We start from the raw sequence: 20189 nt of genomic DNA on the forward strand, positions 1-20189 counted from the left end.
ACCCAACAAATCCAAACAACAAGAAAAAGTAAAACAACATCAATATCTGAAAACGTACAAAAAATACAGCATAACACCTAGAAAAATATTTAGAGTGAGCTATTTTTAAACATAATGTAATCTCACCAAAAAGAATATAAACCGTGATCAGGCTAGTTTAGACTCCTTGCTTTAGTTCTTGAGAACTGGAGTCATTTTCAAGAGATAAGGGAGGAAACAAGAGCCAACAATTTTTGATCATCTGCCTGGTACCATGTACCATACCTACTACTCATAAAAAATGGTATTGCTTTTAATATCTCCAACACCAGAAGACAAGCATCACTATCAGCACTTTATAGATCATAAAATTTGTTAAAAACAGCCTACAAGTGGCACAGCCAGAAACTGAAACTTCATCTGCCTGGTTCTAGATCCTGTGCTTTGCTATGAGACCTCATCACTCTCAGAGATTTTCAAATGCCAAACAGAATCTCAATGAAATTCCAAAGGCAATTTGCCACTATCTTCATAGGATGAAATCACAGATGAGAAACATGTTTACATTCTACTTTGACTTTAGATAGTTTCTAGAATAATATTCTCATTTACTATATTGCTGTTTTTTGCTTAAATTATTGAATAGGTAAAGCAATTAATTAACATGGTTAAAATATATACACAGGGAAAAGTCTCACTCTCAGTCCTGTCCTTCAATCTACCCAGTTCCAACCTTCTCCCATCCCCAACAGGTTATGTTTCTCTTTTATTTTGCAAGTATTCTTGCAGAGGCTTGAAAGCAAATTTAAATAAATACAAACATGGCTTTGCCCTTTTTTTTAACCTGACATCTTACCCTTCATCATGTATCTTAAATATCTTTCTATAGAAATAAGTAGAGAGATCCCATATTCTTTCCCGTAGCCACAAAGCGTCAGCTTTTTGTTTGTGCGGCCCACTGCCCATTTAACTCTTACCCCAATTCATGGACATTTCAGTTGTTTCTCATGGACAACCCTGCACAGTAATCATTTCATGCATCTGCAAGTACATCTGTCAGATAAAATCTTACAACTGGTGAGTCGAAGAACAGATGCGTTTGCAATTTTGACGGATTCTGCCAAACTGACCTCCACAGGGTCACTGGCACTAACACTCCCACCAGCAATGTGTGAGAACAGCCGCTCCTCGCAGCCTCATCAATGGCACATGCTCGCAAACTTCTGAATGTTTGCCAATGTGGTAAGTGAAAAATGGCATCTTAGTGTGGTTTCACTTTTCAATCATCAGTGAGGTTGGACATCTCATCACGTACCCAAAAGTTATTCCCTTCTCTGTGATCTGTTCTTTTTATATTCTTTGCCTATTTTTCAATTGAGCTACCAGTAGCAGTTTATTTTAATACGAGACATTCATAAAAATAAGACATATTAAAGAGCTAATATCATATGAAAATAAAAATAATTCCTGCTGTCCAGTCAATATTTTTTTCTTGGATTTTGAAAGTATTATCTTAAAATACCATTCTCAAAGCCTGAGAATGGTATTTGTTTCTCTTAGCATAACAAATATGCTAAGAGAAATCTAGCATAGCTTTCTAGAATGAATGGGCCAATCAATCAATCTACCAAACTATCTGGGGAGGGAGACAGAGAGATTCAAGATCAGCTAGAACGGCAGATCCAATGAACCATTTTTGCATGCAGTTGTGGCGCAAGCCCTAGAAAGACTTTCCTCTCATGTTCTTCTATTTTCCTCCTCTCACTCTCTCTTTCTCTTTCCCTTTCTTTCTATCACTGATACCACCCATTCCAACCTCAATATCTCTCATGACAGCATTTTTTCACAGGTTGTATGAATCCCATGAACTGAACATAGAACAACTTTCAAACTTAGTATAGACTGATATATATAAGGTTAGCACAAAGAGGTATGCTCTTTAAATGAGTGTCCCTTTTAAATGAAAAGATCAAACTTCATTTAAAAATAAACTTGCTTTTGATTCATGTACAAGGAAAATGCCACCAAATCAGCTAGCTCTGTCACTGAGAACATTTCAATCAACAGAGTTAGGGGTCAGATGAGCTGAATGGAGAGAACTCCACAAGTGATTCCACCTCCTAACCACATTGCCTCACATAATGATATGTGGACTTACTTATTTGCAAGAAAGCAAAGACTTGAATAGCTAGATGGAATGAACAAGCCTATTTTTGTTTAGAGAATCCTGGCTCAGCAATAGTTTGTCTTATCTAAGTATCTTCTCTTGGCACCTCTTTAAGGTTCAAAATATCAGTTCCACCCTAGGGAATACATTTTAATTGCATCTGCAAGAAGAGAAAATAACATCTTTACTATATGTGAGTTCTCAGAGGTTTGATGGGCTTCACCCAGGGCTGTATAGCTGTTTAGAGCTGAGGATGACATGGAAATGCTCTTGGCATAAAGATGTCCACTGTACGGTTACTTACAACAAAAACTGGGAATGACCAAACTATCCAATTATGAGAGGAATGGCTAATTAAGCTATGATAATCATCCTTAAGCAGTCATTAAAAGTAGTTTATAAATGCATTTTCCTAAAATGGAAAAACACCGATGAAATGCTGATTAAAAAGGCAATATTAAAAATTGCATAGGCCGGGCGCGGTGGCTCAAGCCTGTAATCCCAGCACTTTGGGAGGCCGAGGCGGGTGGATCACGAGGTCAAGAGATCGAGACCATCCTGGTCAACATGGTGAAACCCCGTCTCTACTAATACAAAAAATTAGCTGGGCACGGTGGCGCGTGCCTGTAATCCCAGCTACTCAGGAGGCTGAGGCAGGAGAATTGCCTGCACCCAGGAGGCGGAGGTTGCGGTGAGCCGAGATCGCGCCATTGCACTCCAGCCTGGGTATCAAGAGCGAAACTCCGTCTCAAAAAAAAAAAAAAAAAAAAATTGCATATAAGCTCTCTGACCCTGCCTTTCACTGGGAAGGTACCCTAACAGCAAACCATCAGGCCAGTCATCTAAACCACATTATCCAACAGAGCTTTATCGGTGGTAAAGCTGAGGCTCCAATTTCTATCAAAAAAAAAAAAATCTGCATTCATAGTATGACCTCAACCATGTCTAAAGAATATCAAAAAAATTCCACATGGAAAGGAATCAATAAGTATTTTCCAAACCTTAGTGAACACATTAATTTTATTTTTAAAATAAATATACAAATAAGAAATATATAATTTTAAAAGGCAATGCAGGAATTTGCCCTTATTATAGTATTCCCTGAGACAAATCATATATTGTAAATTGTACATCTACATCTAGAACAGCAAACTGATTTCATCTGGTGAGCCAATTACAATAGAATGGTAGCATCCATGTGAGGATGTTGAGCTCTAATCTAAGATTAGTAAAAAAGAGAGACGATTTCTTAGTAATGTTTGCTATTGGTATATGTATGAATATTATGTATTTTATGATCTTGCTGAAAATGTTCTACCACAGAGTTGACATAAAAGGAAAAAAGTGGGGGAGTATGGATGGCAGACTAATGACCCTCAAAAAAGTCCATGTCCTAATCCCTGGAACCTGTAAATATGTTACCTTGCCTGGCAAAAATAAATTAAGACTGCAGGCAGTATTCAGTTTACTAATTATCTGAGCTTAAGATAAGGACATTCATTATTGTGGGTTATCTCAGTGGGTTCAACATAACCACCAGGGTCCTTAAAAGTGGAAAAGGAGGCAGAAGGGGAGAGGCAGAGGACACATGGTGACAGATGCCATGCTGCTGGCTTTGAAGATGAAGGGAGTGGCCATCAGCCAAGGAATGCAGGTGGCCTCTAGAAGCCAGAAAAGGCAAGGAAGTGAAACCTCCAAAAAAAAATGCAGCCCTGCCAACACCTTGATTTTATCTTAGTGAGATGTGTAATGGACTTCCAAACTACAGAAATGTAAGATAATCAATCTGAGCTGACAATCAGTCTAAGCCACTAAATTGGTGGTAATCTGTTACAGCAGCAATAGGAAATTAACATGGAGAGTAGAAGGGAAGATGACAGGAAAAGAGTGATTACCACTATTTGGATGAGTGTTTCATATGAAGCAATTTCATTTTGCTTTGTCAGTCCCAATTAATTGAGAAACACTACCTAAATTGATATGCATCTGATGAGCACCCTAACTTGTGGGCCTAGAGAAACTAAGGCTGGATTTACGGTTTCTCGCTCAGGTCTGAATCTAATTCCCATTTCTAGTACCATTCAATAGGGAGGAAGCCAAAATCTTCAGGCAGCCCAGGGGGAACCAGCCATGACCCCAGATCCAGCTCAGTGCAGCAGGTCCTGAGGCCCAGCACCGGACACCAGCTATGTAATGGCAGACGTTAATAATACATATGTGAGAGATTCCTTAACTGAAACCACCCCCAAATCCATTTCCTCTGCATGTAAACCAGATAGTTCACAATATTAAAAACAAAACAACAACAATAAAAACCAATAAGGATTTCAGGGCAAAAAGGCTGTTCCAGCTATGTCTGGTTAGAGAAGGAAAATGTTTCACAGTGAAAACCAAGAAATGATTGCAAAGTCTAGTACCAATGCTGCAAAAGCCAGGAAATAATTAGCCTCACTGGGTCTAATTTCTTCACCTATAAAGTGAAATCTGCCTTAGCTCTCTATTCTCTAGCGCAATTGCACTAGCTCCCCAAAGGACACCTATATGCTGTGAAATGTGAAATAAGCTCTTCATTTTAAATATGTACACAAATATGCATAACACTAAAGACACTTCTTGGGTCAGTTACTGCCACAATCCCACCAGGTGACATGTAAGTGCTACCTAAGAATCACATGGTCAGTACAGGTGATTTTAAAAAGCAGCTACATAAGCAACAGCTTCCAACATCCTTAGTTTCTCCAATTTCTCCCTTTCTGCCCCCAACAAGTAACTGAGAACAGGTAGTGAAAAAAGCACAGGATTAGGAGTGAGAAGATGTCTACATTTTAGCCTCTTCACTTCCTGGATAGTGAAAGCATACAAGCAGATCCCTCTGAGCCACTCAGTCTTCAACTACAAGAGGAGGAACCGTGGAAATTCACTTCCCACGAGGCTGTTCTGATCATAAAATGAGCTTGCCAATGGGAATGGTCCTTGTCACCTCAGAAGTGCTGAATGCAGGTAAGTCAATATCATCACAGTGACTGAAGTCAACGGATATGGGCATGGCAGAAAAAGACTGACAGGTGATCAGTTAGCTTCTCCGAGGTTTAGGATCTTCATTTTTCAAAGACGGAAGATAACATATACCATGAAGGAGATTCTGCATGATGAACATGAAGTCCATGGTGCAGTGCCTACACGCAATAGACGTTCAATAAACGCAAGCGAGGAGTGTGCTGGTGTAGGGTCCCCCAGCTCCCTAGTGCTTTCTTTCTGTGTCCTGACCAAAAATCAGGGTGCCTTGACTGCTTTGTGACCCAGCCAGCTGCAGGATTTCCCAGGAGGCTCGTATCAGAACCAAAGCCTCAAACATTCTCAGGCACGAATAAAAGTATCTAAGTTGTTCATGGTGAAACCCCATCTCTACTAAAAATACAAAAATTAGCTGGGCGTGGTAGCAGGCACCTGTAGTCCCAGCTACTTGGGACACTGAAACAGGGGGATCACTTGAACCTGGGAAACGGAGGTTGCAGTGAGCCAAGATCACATCACTGCACTCCAGCCTGGGTGACAGAGGGGTAAGACTCCTCAAAAAAAAAAAAAAAAAAAAAAGAGTATCTAGCCTGTTGTGCAAGTTGCCAAAGACACCACTGAAAGAAAGTAGCCTTGACCCTGAGCAAAATTCCTTTAACCTTCATAAAACTCCATGCCCTGACCACCTCGCTGTGGACATACCCAAGTAGAACACTCCACATCCCTGTCCCCTTGCTGTCTGTGGCAAGGACTTAATAATTGTTTTAAACATATCACCCCAGCATTTAGTGCTTCTTTCTTTGGAATCCCAACAGCTCTTATATCAGGATGGTTTGGGGCACTGCCTGGTTGGAACTCTACTGCCACCACTTTTGGGGTGATTCTAGCTGCAAGTCCAGTGGGACCAAACAGATGGCCTGTAGTCCCTTCCACATTCTATAATGCTCTGGGGGCTGTAACAGTAGACACAACTGCAAAAACCACTGGAGAGCAACAAGTTTACAAATCTTGATGATTCCTTTCCATGTGTATACGCCAACCACAGCAATAATTTTAAGGGTCAAGTTGCCCCAAGTGCTAAGCAGAACTTTTTACTGAACAAATTACTGAACCCTAGCTACTGTTGTCAATAATTGCATCATAAGCTGTGGCTAAGCAAACATTACCGCCTACACTGAAGAAACACCAATTAGAGGCATTCGAAGAATATGGAGGGCCACCGTCTCCTGAGCCCCTGTGACATGGCGGGCACTGCGGTGGACACTCCCGAACACAATCTCCAGTTCTTACAACTGCCTGCTGGGTGGCTTCAACACACCTGCTTCATCAGGTGACTCACCTGTGGCAATCCAGGATCTGAAAACAAAAATAAATGTCCCTAAAGTCTGCAGGCCTCCCTCTAAATCACTCCAGTGCTTTTACGCAGATTGTACCTTTTCTTCCGTCTGCATCCTCTTACACACCTTTGATTTGGTTTCCAAATTACAGAGAAATGTTATGCTTCTAGAAAGAGAGAGCACAAATAAACTGCACTATGCCTCAGACTCCATGTATACCAGCTAAGGGGGCCCCAAACCGAAGGTAATACCAACAGGTAATAAAAGGATGCTCTCTGTCTCTGCACTTTGAAAAGCGATGCCTTTTCTGCCAGAACATCTGCCTCCTTCTCCAGAGCCCTCTTACCTTGAAGGAGACATGCTGCTCCATGTGCCGCAGCAGCTGGGGCTTCTGGGCCGCTGTGTAGTCACACACCGTGCACTTAAACTGCTTCCCTGGAAAGAAGCAGAGGACAAGGTGAGCGTTGCCAGGCCAACAGCTCCCACTGTGAATGAAGTGCCAGGCATGGAGCCAGGTACACAAAAGTGTTCCTTGCCATGAGAGGATCCGAATCTCAGAAGGGAACAGCGAGGAAGCGCACAGGCACGATGCAGCACGCTCAGTCTTCAACAAGTGGGAGTGGAGAGGAGCTCCCAGGGAGGGAGGGAGGGAGAGGCATGGCCACCTCAACCCGGGGTGGCCCCATGAGCAATGACACTCAATCAGGCCCCTAAAGGAAGAGTAAGGGTGTGCCCAGCTGCCGAGAGAGAAGGGCACTGTGGGAGAGGGGTGCACATGGATAAGATTACAGGGGAATGGACCACAAGGTGGTCAGGAAAGTGGAGCAGCTGCATCTTCCTTTCTGGAGTGTGAGGTCTGCAGAAAGTCAAGAGCTGAGCCGGACAGGATGCTGGCCCAGAATATCAAGGGCCTGGACCATCTCACGGGACCTCAGACCTGACCCTGAAAGTCAGGTGAGTGTGCAGGATGACGGTCAGCAAAGTGCAGGATCTGTGCTGCAGAACTCCTAACTCTGGTTGGAGTGCAAAAGGCATTTTTGAGAGAATGCTAGAAAGAAAACTAGGGACATGTAAACCACTGCTTTTAAAAAGACTAAGGTTTTGGAAATATTTAAACATTCAATAATGAGGTATGTTAAAACAGATTAATAGATATACGAGGTACATTACATTTTGCCTCCGATTAGCATAAATAAAAGCTCAATGTGCAATAACATAAACATGTGTAACAAAAGTAAATGTGGCCTACTTCTTGTAGCAGTAAAGAATTCAACAAGCAGCTTTTAATGGTGCAAACCGCCTCAGGGCATTACACCCACAGCCACTGTGGCTGGATTCCCAGAAGTAAGCTCCTCCCAGACCCTCTTGCACCTTTCCCCCTCCCCTCTATTCACTGCCAGCTCACCTGGAAACCTGTTCTCACTATGACGCCAAGCCAATGGCGGATTTTGGTCTGTATGTGACTTGATCACTCTACTGCACGTGACTCTGCTAATAGTCCATGCTTTGGAAATCTTCTGTTCCTTTGACTCCACACCACTACCACCTCTTTGGGTCTCTCTGTTCATTCTGAGTACCCCTCAGGCACACCCTCTCACCAGGGCAACTATCACTAGGCCATGATGTTCCACAGTGTTCCAGCCCACACTCCTATTCTACCTCTACAAGCATCCTTGTATATAACTCACCCCTACAGACTTTTGTAAACCTTTGACACCAAAACTAACATCCTCTACTCTAATCTCTTCTCTGAATCTAAGACTTGAGTATCCAACTGGACCACCCACTTAGTGGTCCCAAATATCCTAAGTTGGACTCATCTTCTTCACCAAACAGCTTCCACCTCCAGCCCTCCCAGTTTATCACCCATCTGATCACCTACATCAGACACCCAGTAGCCTTCCTCAGCATCCTTATGGCCCTAACTTTCACTCATCTCATTTTTTTCCAGCACCTGATTTCATTTCCTACCTATTTCTCATATCTGTCTATTTCTCTCTATTTCTAATACCTCCACACTGGTTTAGTTTCTCCTCATTTCCTTCTTGGACAACAGCAAAAGCCCCTAAACTGGTTTCCTTGCCTTCCTAAAACTCTACCATCTATCCATCCATCCATCCATCCGTCCATTATCCACAGTCCATCCATCTATCCACACATGCATCCTGATGCCTCATCTTCTATCCAGATGATCTACAGCATAAACCATCCCACGGTCCAGCCATCAGAACCCACCAATGTCCCCAACTTCAAAACAAAGTTGATGTTCCAGAGCTTAGCAGAGAAGGCCCTCCAGAATCAGAACCAACTCTCCCCACCCCACCCCACCCCACCCCACCCCAGGCCTCTGACTTCCTCTTGTGCCTGTCCCCTCTGTATTTAGGTTCATAACACTGAACTCCCTGAGTTCTCCAAACTTTCCGCCTTGCTTCTGCAATCTCAGACCCCTGAGCCTTTGCTAACATTTTCCATGCCTGGAATGCACTGCCTGGCAGCACCTGGCCATTCTTCCTGTTAATTCAGAATGCAAATTGAATGCTCTTGTAATTGGGCCAAGAGCCAGCCCTCCACAGGCCCCTATACACTATCTACTTGCTTCAGTCTATGCGCCACCTCTACAGCCTTGTATAAGTCAGCCTTCAGCTGAACATGGGCAGGGACACATCCTACTCATCTGGGTACCCCAGGGCATGAATGCACATACAGACTGAATACATTCCATGCATTTTATTAAACTGAACTGAGCAAAAATTCTGTACATCTTATATGAACAACACTCTCAATAAGAGCAGCAAAAGGAAATAAATATTAATATTACAATTGTATCGATTATTCTTGTAACTAAACCCAAAATTCTAAATTTTATTAATTCTACAAGCCTGAAGTGTAAGGAAAATGTTTCACTTGTAAGGCACATAAGTTATAATTAGAGAGAAATTATAACTTTAAAACATATATAGCAACATCTTCTTTCAAACACAGGACCACAAATTTCTACACATCTCCAGTCAAATCTCAGCTAAACACACGTCTCCACTGACACACGGCTCATGTGCATACAGCATCATTATATTGGGCAGCCTGGGCAAAATCATGCTGTGTTCTTCACCACTAGAATGGGGGAAGTAGAGCTGATGGAACCATTCTCTGAGTTGATAAATATTCTGTCATTCATTATCAAACACTTGGATCAAAGAGTAATAGATTAAGTGGTAAAAAGGAGCCCTGAAATGAATAAATAGAATTGCCTCATTCGAAATCAGGAGTCAGCCTTTTATGGATATAATTCCAAGGCTCTGCAAGAGACAAGGAAAGAAGGCAGCACCTAAAAGCCATCCCTTACTGAGGCATCGGAGCCCTGGCAATAAATATTACAGATGTTTTCAGCAAACACTGACAGCCCCTATCAAACAGGCCCAGGAGAGCACCTGACACAATTTTTTGCTGCCTAATTAAAATAATGGGATGCAGATTCATGACTAATCATAAAAGAGCAATACTTTGAGACCATCAGATGGCTTTCTATCAAGAGACATCTGAGACTTACAGGCCGAGTCAGCTGCAAATCCTAGTATTTACACGGGGTGAGATTGACCTCAGAGTGCTGGGAGATGCACATCGAATGGCTGTATGTGGATGAGAATCACTCAGCATCCCAGAGGAAGAAAAGAATGATTACAAAGAAAAGAGGCTGACTGTTCTTTCCCCAAAATATACCTGGCTGGGTCTACCCACTGGACTACTAGGCATCACGAGTTGCACTGGGGCGTGATGTGTACAATCTCACCACGCACCAAAAGCCCAGAAAGCTGGCAGTGTCACCCTTTCATGGATGAGGACCTGGGATCGAGACTCTGGGTAACTTGCCAGGTCACAAAGTAGTAAGTGGCAGAGCCCAGATTTGGCCTCCAGTCTGTTGACCCCAACACCCCCATTCACAGCCCCATAAGAATCTTTTCAGGCAATAAGGGTGTGATACAATTCCCAAATGGAGGGAGGAATTTGTACCAGCAATGGCATATCTGTGCCACTAACACATAAGGTGACTACTCATCAGAAAGGACTGCCCAAGAAGGGCCAGTTGCAAGGGAACTATGTTCTCTTTCTGGCCCTGTCCTGCTCACTGTGAGAGACCCTGGGTTCTTTTGTCTATGCTACTCAGAGGCCCCATTAGAAAAATGGGGAGGTAATCCCTGTCTGCTGTGAGGATGGACTCAGGGACTGGGCCTGCAAGCATCTGAAAAGCAGCCCCCTGAAGGATGAGGCTGGGGGTGCCTACAGGTGACCCCGCAGTGGACCGTTCAGCTGACTACAGTGCCCTCCAAAGCTTTACCTCCCTGAGACAATCCAAATATTCAGTTCTAATTAAGCTAGCCTAAAACAATAAGCATAAAAACAGAGCAAAGGAAAAGGGTTGTACAATTATAGCAAAGTGTAAGTAAGCAGTTACAACAGCAGAGTTTGCAGAAAACTCCTGCTCCTATTCCCAGCACCCTGACTGGCCTCATCTCCACCCAGAGCAAAAGCCAGGAGCTCTGCAGTGGCCACAGGGCACAATGAGGCATGGCTCCCTGTCACCTCTCTGAGCTCATGAACTACCCTCTCCTCTCTCCACCCCAAAGACACGGTTCACCCACCCACCTCCAGGCCTCTGCACCTGCTGCTCCCAGAGCTCGGGGTGCCCATGCCAGATATGCTGTGCTGTGCCACCTCATCTCCTTCAAGTCTCTGTTCAAATGTCACCTTCACACCAAGTCCTTTCAGACTATTCTGTTTAAAATCACAGTCCACATGCCCCTTTACTGATTCATTTTTAGCATTTCTCAGCTTCTATTTTCATACTGAAATGGAATCCTTTCAGATTCATATTTTTCTTTTCATCTCTCAGTTTTCTTAATATTTTAGATGTCTTCAATATTTCCATTGTAACATATCACATACTTCATTGATTTATAGCGCTGATTATCCATCTCACTCACTAGAATTTTCACCTCAGGACAGCAGAGATCTTGGGTTTGGGCTTTGGCTGTAATCACCGAAGCAGTACACTGATTTACCTTTGGTTGGTCTGTCTGGCACCCTTGCAGGTTGTGGGTACTCTGAGACATACTGTGCAGTTTTCATGCCATGTCCTCTGCTTGGAGGTGAGAGCATGCTGGAGGTAAGGCTAGCAGCTAGTTTATAGGAGCACCCCATTCTGAAGTCTGTTTAGCCACCCTTTCTCCCCTCCCCATAATCAACACGGCATCACAAGCACCAGTGACATGTGGTACTACCCACCATCTACCCACTCAAAGTCACAGGAGATTGGACCACGGTGGACAAGAGACCCTAGCTGAGCCAGGAATCTAAACTGTCCAGATACAAAGCTTGCAACTCAGGAGTGGATGGGAGTTGTCTTTTCACTCTGTGGGTGAACCAAGTCAACAAGCCAATCTGCAGGCCATGAGAGGAGAGCACAGCAAAGAGAGACAGGGACAGGACATCAGAATGAAGTAAGGAAGCAGAGAGGAGCAAAAGTGGAAGACAAAGACAGTCGCCTGGTTGGCCATGTCCATTCACTCAGCGAGCATTCACGGAGGGGCTGCTGGGTGCCAGGACCACACCTGAGCCCAGGAGATAAGAGAGGACAAGACAGCAGAGTCCCTGCCTCTGGAGCTCATTACCTAAATGGACAACCAGCAAATAGTCCAACAAACAATTACCGATTGCAACAGCCCAAAGGCAAAGGCAAGGAGCCATGGTGGAGCATGAGGGAGTGTGGAAAGGGTGCGGCCAAGTGGCCAGGCGGTCAGGGAAGGCCTCTGTGAGGAACTGATGTTACACTAAGACAGAAAAATGAAGACCAGCTGCATAAGGAACAGGTGAACACAGCACTGGGAAGAAGGAACTCAAACACAGAGACCCTGAGTCTCTGTAAGATCCCAGGTAACTTTACCATAAATGCCCCTTGTTAACTTCTGTGACCTCAAATGAGTTTCTGTCAACTGCAACCAAGAGCCCAAGAAGTACAGCTGTTGAATGAACCAGTGACTGTATGACTATGAAACACCAAGACTCTGGAAAGCAGACAAAAATAGGGCATACCAGACGATGTTCTCTAGAGAGAACAGAGTCAGATTTACTGAACTGAAAAAAGTCCAGTGACAGCATACTCTTATATACAGCACTATGAACCAATGCTACAAATGCTTTATGACCATTAACTCATTTAACTGTCACAATACCTGTTTGATTTTATGAGTTATCACACAAATAAAAATTACAACATGGTAAGATTTGATATCCATTAAACTAAGAAACTAGACATTTTTAATAACAAAGTGTTAAAAATGAAAGAGTTAAGCTGGGATACTTTCTTATTTCTGGTACAATTTTTCGAAAAGTACATTGGCAGTACAATGCACGATTAAAAGCACCAAAACAAAATAGCCATCCTGGTCCTGGAAATGTGTCCTAAGGAGCTAACTCAAAATAAGAAAAAGTTTATACACAAGAAAGAACCTCCTGCCATGTAAGTTATAATAATGGGAGGAAAAACAAAAATAACACATTGTCCAGAAATAAGGGAATGGTTCTGCAACTCATGGATCACCTTAGTGCAACATGCAACACTTAAACTCCGTATTAATGAACTGTACAGCAACAAAGAATTACTGTAATGTTAACTTCAAGGCCGTAAGAACTATAAGAATGATACACTTTCATTACAACTATATAACCACTCCATATGAGCATGAATAAAGATTTTTAAAGAATTCTTTATTTGTTAGGTGATAGAATTGTGGGCACACTGTAGGAAGCGGTCGGATTTTTATGAACATTGTTTTTGTGTTGCCTGTGCTCTAACAGAAAAGCTTTTCAGATAATTAGCCTCCATCTGTGAAAGGCTGAGATGTTTCATCTGCTACTGCATACAGACCAGAAGACGGGTCTTTCAATGCAGAGACATAAAATGATACCAATGGCTTCTGAATTTGAAAGTTCACCATCTTTTAAAAAACAGCACCCCAGCCTTGACTGGCTGCACACTGATTTATGGGTGCTCTTTCTGACAAAGCATCTTCCTCCCTCTTCTTCACAAAGAACAGCGAGTGGCCTAATTTTGTGAAAGTCTCAGGAGTAGTGACTTCTTGTCCTCTGGGGCAGGATTTAATTTCTGTCAGCAGTCAAATGTCATTTTGAGTCAAGCCTTGTAAATAAAGACAAAGCAAAGCTGAGTCATACCACTTTTTGGAGAAACACTCTTGCAGAACACACACTCCAAGCTTACTGCAAAAATACTGTCACAGTGGGAGGGAAAAAAAAAGCTGACTGTGGGAACAAAGACTCCCTGGTCAGAAACTCCAGAATTTAGAATCTCATTTCCTTATGAAATTCCTTATTTGACCCACAGGCCCAGATGGTAAAAGTCAAAATCATAACAACCTAGATGAATCTCACAAGCATAATGTGAAAAGGAAGAAGACAGACATAAAAGAACACACATTGTATGAATCAACTCTATGAAGTTCAAAGACAGGGAAAAGAAAGTTATGGTGCTAGAAGTCAGAGGAGTGAGTAGTTACCTCTGGGGAAGAGAGATGGGCAATCATGTTGCAGGGAGGAAGAAATTTCCAAGAGGCTGGCAATGTGCTGTTTCTTCTTCTAGGCTGTAGCTATACAGGTGTGCCTCCTTGGTAACAATCCATTGAGGTGCACACTTCTGAACTGTGTGTGTGTGTGTGTGTTTTACTTTAATTTTAAAAACATAAAAAGAAAACTAACACAACAACAAAATAGGCCACCTTCCTTAGAAGGTTCTTGAGAACTGGCAACAAATTCATTTAAGAAAGGAAAGATATGTTGTGTAGTTCAAAGATAAACTTTGAGAATTGTTTGTAGATTATGCAGGCTGATGTTGTCAGTGGAAAGAAAAAGGACTCCATCAGTGTCACTGGCCCTGTGGATTTCAGTTAGACATCTTTCTGAGTGCCAGGCTTGCTGGAGGTTTCCACTGCAGACACTGCAGCTCTTTCTAGAAACACAGTATTTCACCAGGAGCTCCATTTCCCTAAAAAATGTGTGACCTGGTTGAACTCTCCTTCAAAGATGGGGATGCAGGCAGCAAAAATGTCATTTCCATTATTTCTGTTCATCTCTCCAAAGGTGAGGAACATCTTTTCAAAATCTCTCTCCACTTTCAAGTGTGCTTTTGGAAGGAGCCTCTTTCTTTGCCTAACCTTGAGTGCTGGGCTGCATGTCCATGGTTGATGGAGCAAAGCTGACCTCTGTCCTTTTGAGCACTGCCTGGGCCTGGCAACCGGATGCTGGCTGAATTCAAGGATCACCAGACAGTGAAAGCCAGCACAGGGTCTGGAGTCAGAGAATCCTGAGCTCTGCTCTTTACACCAGCCTTATCCAGGTACAAAGTTACCCAGGCTATCCTATTAGAAAGGTAGGAGGGGACTTGAAAACAGGAGAGGGAAAGAAGAAACAGGAATACTTGTTATCCTGCCTCAGGCTAGATAAAGAGAAAAGGCCAAACCTAAGGGAGGTGGGACTTCGTTTCCTGTGGACTCTCCACGTGGAAGGAAAGGGGGCTATCAGTGTAGTAGGTGGGGAAGCCAGCAGGGCACCTGCCTTGCTGAAGGGCTCAAGAAGGAAGTTATACCCAGCCAGACACAGAAGCACAAAGGCACCATGTTGCCCTAGACCTCTGAAGCTCAACTGCAAAGCATCGACACTCTGAGCTCCCATTCTCTGCTCCTAGAAAGAAAGGCAATCACTCCCGCCTCCTGGCAGCTGTGGGCAGGGCACCGTGGGATCTGCAAAGCCTCAGCCGGGTGACTTGGCACTCACAGTTTGTGTGGCACCTGTTGTTCCCTTTGTTTCTTACTACAGCCTCGTCCCCTTGCTGAGTTTCCCTGAGGATGACTCCAGCTGCCTTACTTTAGAGTTCTATATAAAACTAAGATGGAAGGGAATGGTAGAAAAAACATCTTAAAAAGTCACCTTCAGCTTTTGACATTTGGATTCCATCAGAACACAGAGAGAGACAGCAATGAAAAATTCCTTGGGATTTAAGGCAACTTGTTTGAAGTATCTGCTAAATTAAATCATCCCTGCCAAATCACATTTTATGTGTACCACAAGCCTGAAGGAGCTCTAACGTACTTAGAGGAAAGAATTTCCATAAATCTCAACTGTTATTAGTAATAATATTCTAAAGGCATAAAAGGAAAAATGCTTCCTTATGCTGTTTATCCAGTCTTACTGAGAAAGGTGGTTATTTTACATAAGTAAATTTTCAAGAGTTTTTAGAAAATTGACTTTACCTTTTTTTCAGATGACTGGCTTTTACCCTTTCAACAGTGATACTCTTTAAATATTAACTATTGCACTGTGCCTTCCTAATAAGAGAGTATTTGAAAAAAAAGTGATTTAATCTTTCCTAGATGACATAAACTGATTGCTATAAATATCCATTCTTATACTGTGTCATTAAGAGCAATGGTTCATGCACCAGAGGAATGGGTACATGAGCTGGGTACATGAGTTCATCCATAGTATGAACCCCATTAATCTTCCCACAACCCCATGCTGTGGGTTTATCATGGCTGTCCCAAAGACAACCAGGTTCTAATCTCCAGAACCTATACATGCTACTATATACGAAAAAAAAAGAAAGGAGTTTGCAGATGTGACTAAGCTAAAGATCTTGTGTTGGGGACTAGCCTGGGCTATCCAGGTAGTCGTAGTGAAATCACAAGGGTCCTTACAAAAAGGGAGGCAGGAAGCTTGAAGTCAGAGAAGGAGCACAGTGATGAAAGCCAGAACAGAAGAGATAGATTGGAAGATGCTGGACTGCTGGCTTTGAATATGAAGGAAGGGGTCCATAAGCCACAGGATGCAGAGACACCTTCCCCTCCAGAGTTCCTAGAAGGAATGCACCCTAGCTGACACCTTGATTTTAGATCACTGACCTCTAGAGCTGCAACATAATACACCTGTGTTGATCTAGGTCACTAACTTTGTGGTAATTTGTTATAGGAGTCACAGGAAACATGTAACATCCATGTTACAAATGGGAATCACTGTTCAAGACTGTTCAGGCAAGAAGTGGTTCCAGCCTGGACCTGTCTCTGGAGCCCATGGTTTTCCCCATTCTGCCTCCTTGCTTCTCCATGTAGCCCAGCACACAGGGGTTTGCTGGCTCATGTAAGAAAAACATCCTGCAGGAAGCATAACAGGTATTTTGCAGCAAGTGTTTTGCAAAGCACATATCTTCACAGTTCTAGCATCTGTGGTGATTTATGCAGTGGCACATCAGAACAGAAATAGCTACAGCAATAAAAATACAGTTAAAGAAGTCTTTGTACTTTAAAGGCGGAACTTCAAGCAACTGCAGACTTAGAGCCTGATGATTCTCTGTAATTAGTACATCAGCTTTGATACAAGGAGGGATGGGTCAGCATGAGACAAAGGTGGGAAGAAACCAAAGGCAACAGAAAGCCACACAGAGGACAGAGCACAGCAGCAGAGCTAGATGAAAGTTACAGACGCAGTGCCAGACATTTGCAGCTGAGATCCCTCTACCTGGTGAGGTTTTAGGTAGCCAAGCCTCATTAAAAGGTTAAATCTGTGTATCAGCCTAAGCTAATTGTTCAGTATGCTGTGTAGTTCATTTCATAGTATGGGCTCACTTATTCCCAATGGATCTTGTGGTTTACAAAAACCTGAGAAAAAGAGCTACATATAAACACAAACAGGGTGAACCTATTAAATGGTATTCGTGGGCCATGAAGTTAGCTCTACCTTCTCCCGCCCATCACCCAGACTCCAGCCCAGGGATAAGCAACAGAAATCTACCAGGTTCATCCAGTAGCCACACTTCCACACCTGCCCCTCAACCTCTTCTCCAAGGGCAAGTAGGAGGAAGGACAAGAGGGACAAGAATGCAGTACAGAGACCAGTCGCACTGAAGCCTTGCAGGTTAACCTTGTAAGATCAACCCAGCGAGGTGCTCAGGGACCATTTTCTATTAACTTCCTGGTTCTTTTTTTAGAAGCAAAAGGCCATGGGGCTACTTTATCTCAGAGTGGCTTGGCTTTTTAGAGGACAGAGGAGGAAAACAAAACAAAACTACTTAGATCTCCCAGAATATTTCAATCTGCAGCCATGGACATCTTATCATAAATTGAAGAAGGGATAGGAAAAAAGGGTACTTACTACACTCAAGCCTAATTTCCATACTCAGCTCTCCACTTGTCTACTATAAGAGTGCTTGAAGCCTGGATAATTCTTTTTACATTTTACCCAAAAACTTCTTAACTAAAATATACAGGGGCAGTTTGGGTCAGGGGAAGGGGAGAGATCCAAAAGAATTAGTAATAAACTTCAAAGAGCTTTTTATTTCATAATTCAAGAATTTCTGTTTGATTACATAGCATAAAGGCACTGTAGGGTTTAACCTTTCCCATCTGCTCTCTGCTATGGGTGGGCAGAATCATGTATAACCTCCAACAGCATGTCATGTCTAGGCCCTCTTTAAAGTCAAAAGGGGAAACTATATTACAGTATGATCTTTGCATTCAATTCTTGTATCCTGTTGGCCTACACACCAAGGGTTTAATCGGGCCCTTTATAGATAAATTTCTCTCTTTACACATATTGACTGGCAAACCTTTCTAACTGAAACCTTCACCCAGAATGAGTTATCTTCTCTAAGGTATAGTAATGAGCTCCTTTGGGAAACAGGAATGCCACAGATAGGGATATATCACTGTAAGTAAGCCAGCAAATGGGAAAAATTGGATTCACAAGTGGTTAGAAGAAAAAGTAATTACTCAATTCCTTTTTACTTCATTAAAAAATGCCCAAGAAGATTCACTTAATAGTGAGTTACTTGACCATATTTTAAAATACCTAATTCACAAGCATTTGATTTAACAGAATTATGTGAGATGAAACGGAGAAAGTAAGCGGCACTTTTTGAACTGCTATACCCCAACCACTTTACGCAAGGCACCTTACATTTCAACTCATTAAATGAACACACATTTATGGAGTGCCTATGATAAGCCAAGCCCTGTTCTTGGTGCTGAGGATACAAAATACATGCAGTAAATCGAAAATCCCTGCTCGTGAAGCTTACAGTCTAGTGGAAGACACTGAAACGTCATAAATAAGGAAGTTATATAGTACACTGGAGAAGGGTTGGTTTAAAGAGAAACAGTAAAAAACATGAAAGAGAGTGTGAAGTAATTAGTGGGACAATTCCAGTAATAGAGACAAAAAAAGTGGTAAATAAGGAAACTATATAATATACTAGAGAAAGATAAGCCAAGGAGAGCAGCAGAGGAAGCCATGGGAGTCTGGATTACCTGGTGGGGGTATGGAGACTTTACATACATGAGCACCTGAGGCAAGACTCATTCACAGTGACTCTTCAATAAAGACCTCCAGGACATGAAGGAGGTCTCCATTCAGACAGGAGGAAAGAACACACCAAGTGGAGGGAAGGACCAAAGCAAAACCCTTGAGATGAGCACATACATGGCAGGTGTGAGGAACAAGAATGAAGACAGTATGTCCAGAGAGATGCCAGTCACGGGAAAGTTGAAGAAAAGAGGTCAGAAAGACGAGGGGATCAAACAGGTCACGGTGAGGAACTGGGCTTCCACTCGGTATGGCAGCAAATAGACAGGAGGGTTCTGAGCAGAGAAGGGGCACGGCCTGGCCTTTGTTTCCACAGGGTCACTGGTTGTTTTGTTGATAATAGACTTGTGTGGGAAAGCGGTTGGGAGGCTACTGCAAGAATGGAGGTAGGAGATGACAGGGGCCTGCAGAAAAAGAACGGCATGAGGGGGCTGAGAAGTGGGAGAACTCTGGATCGTGTTAAAAGAGAGAACACACAGGATTTGCTAATGGGTCATGTGTGGGGTATGAATGAGACAGTCAAGATTGACCCAATGCTTTTTTGATCTGAGCAAAGGAAAAGGAGTAGCCATTTCCCAAGATGGGGTACAGCAGGGGTTGGCAACCTATGCCTGAGCACCAAATTCAGCCTGCTTCCTGCTTTTGTACAGCTGGGAGTTAAGCATGGCTTTTACATTTTTCAAAGTTCATAAACATAAAAACAACAAAAAAGAGAAAACTGGATGTGGCACTCAAAACCCCAAAATATTCATAATCTCTTTACAAACCTTGGGAACCCCTAGGCCATAGGAGACAGGGTCTAGGGAGGAAGACTGAAAGCTTAGTGTTGAGCATGCCAAGCTCAGGGGGCCATGTGGACGTCCAAGTGCAGATGCTTAGTGGGCAGTTACAGACAGGGCAGTGCCAAGGCTGGGAGAACAAGAGGGCTGGAAATACAAGTTTGGAAGTCTTCTGTATTAGTCCGTTTTCACTGCTGATAAAGACATACCCAAGATTGGGTAATTTATAAAGAAAAATAAGTTTAATGGATTCATAGTTCCACATGGCCGGTAGGCCTCACAATCATGCCACCTTATATGGTGACAGACAAGAGAAAATGAAAGTCAAGTGAAAACCTTTGAAAACCCTTAGAAAACCACCAGAATTCATGAGGCTTATTCACTATCACAAGAACAATACTGGGGAACTGCCCCCATTATTCAATTATCTCCCACAGGGTCCCTCCCACAACACATGGGAATTATGGGAGCTGCAATACAAAATGAGACTTG

The 20189-nt window shown here is 42.9% G+C and overlaps 1 protein-coding gene across 4 annotated transcripts in view; it reads right to left on the reverse strand.

Annotated features, from left to right (window-relative positions):
• ZFAT (zinc finger and AT-hook domain containing) overlaps positions 1-20189 on the reverse strand; it is a 257157-nt gene that overhangs the window by 104441 nt on the left and 132527 nt on the right. For all 4 annotated transcript variants that reach the window (XM_021675915.2, XM_021675914.2, XM_021675917.2 and 1 more), the window contains one exon: positions 6845-6933. In XM_021675915.2, the coding sequence (XP_021531590.2) occupies positions 6845-6933 (89 nt within the window). The remainder of the gene's footprint in view (positions 1-6844; positions 6934-20189) is intronic.

This window comes from Aotus nancymaae, unplaced genomic scaffold (assembly GCF_030222135.1).
Source record: "Aotus nancymaae isolate 86718 unplaced genomic scaffold, 86718_ANA_hifiasm-v0.15.2.pri h1tg000036l, whole genome shotgun sequence".
Classification (NCBI taxonomy): Eukaryota; Metazoa; Chordata; class Mammalia; order Primates; family Aotidae; genus Aotus; species Aotus nancymaae.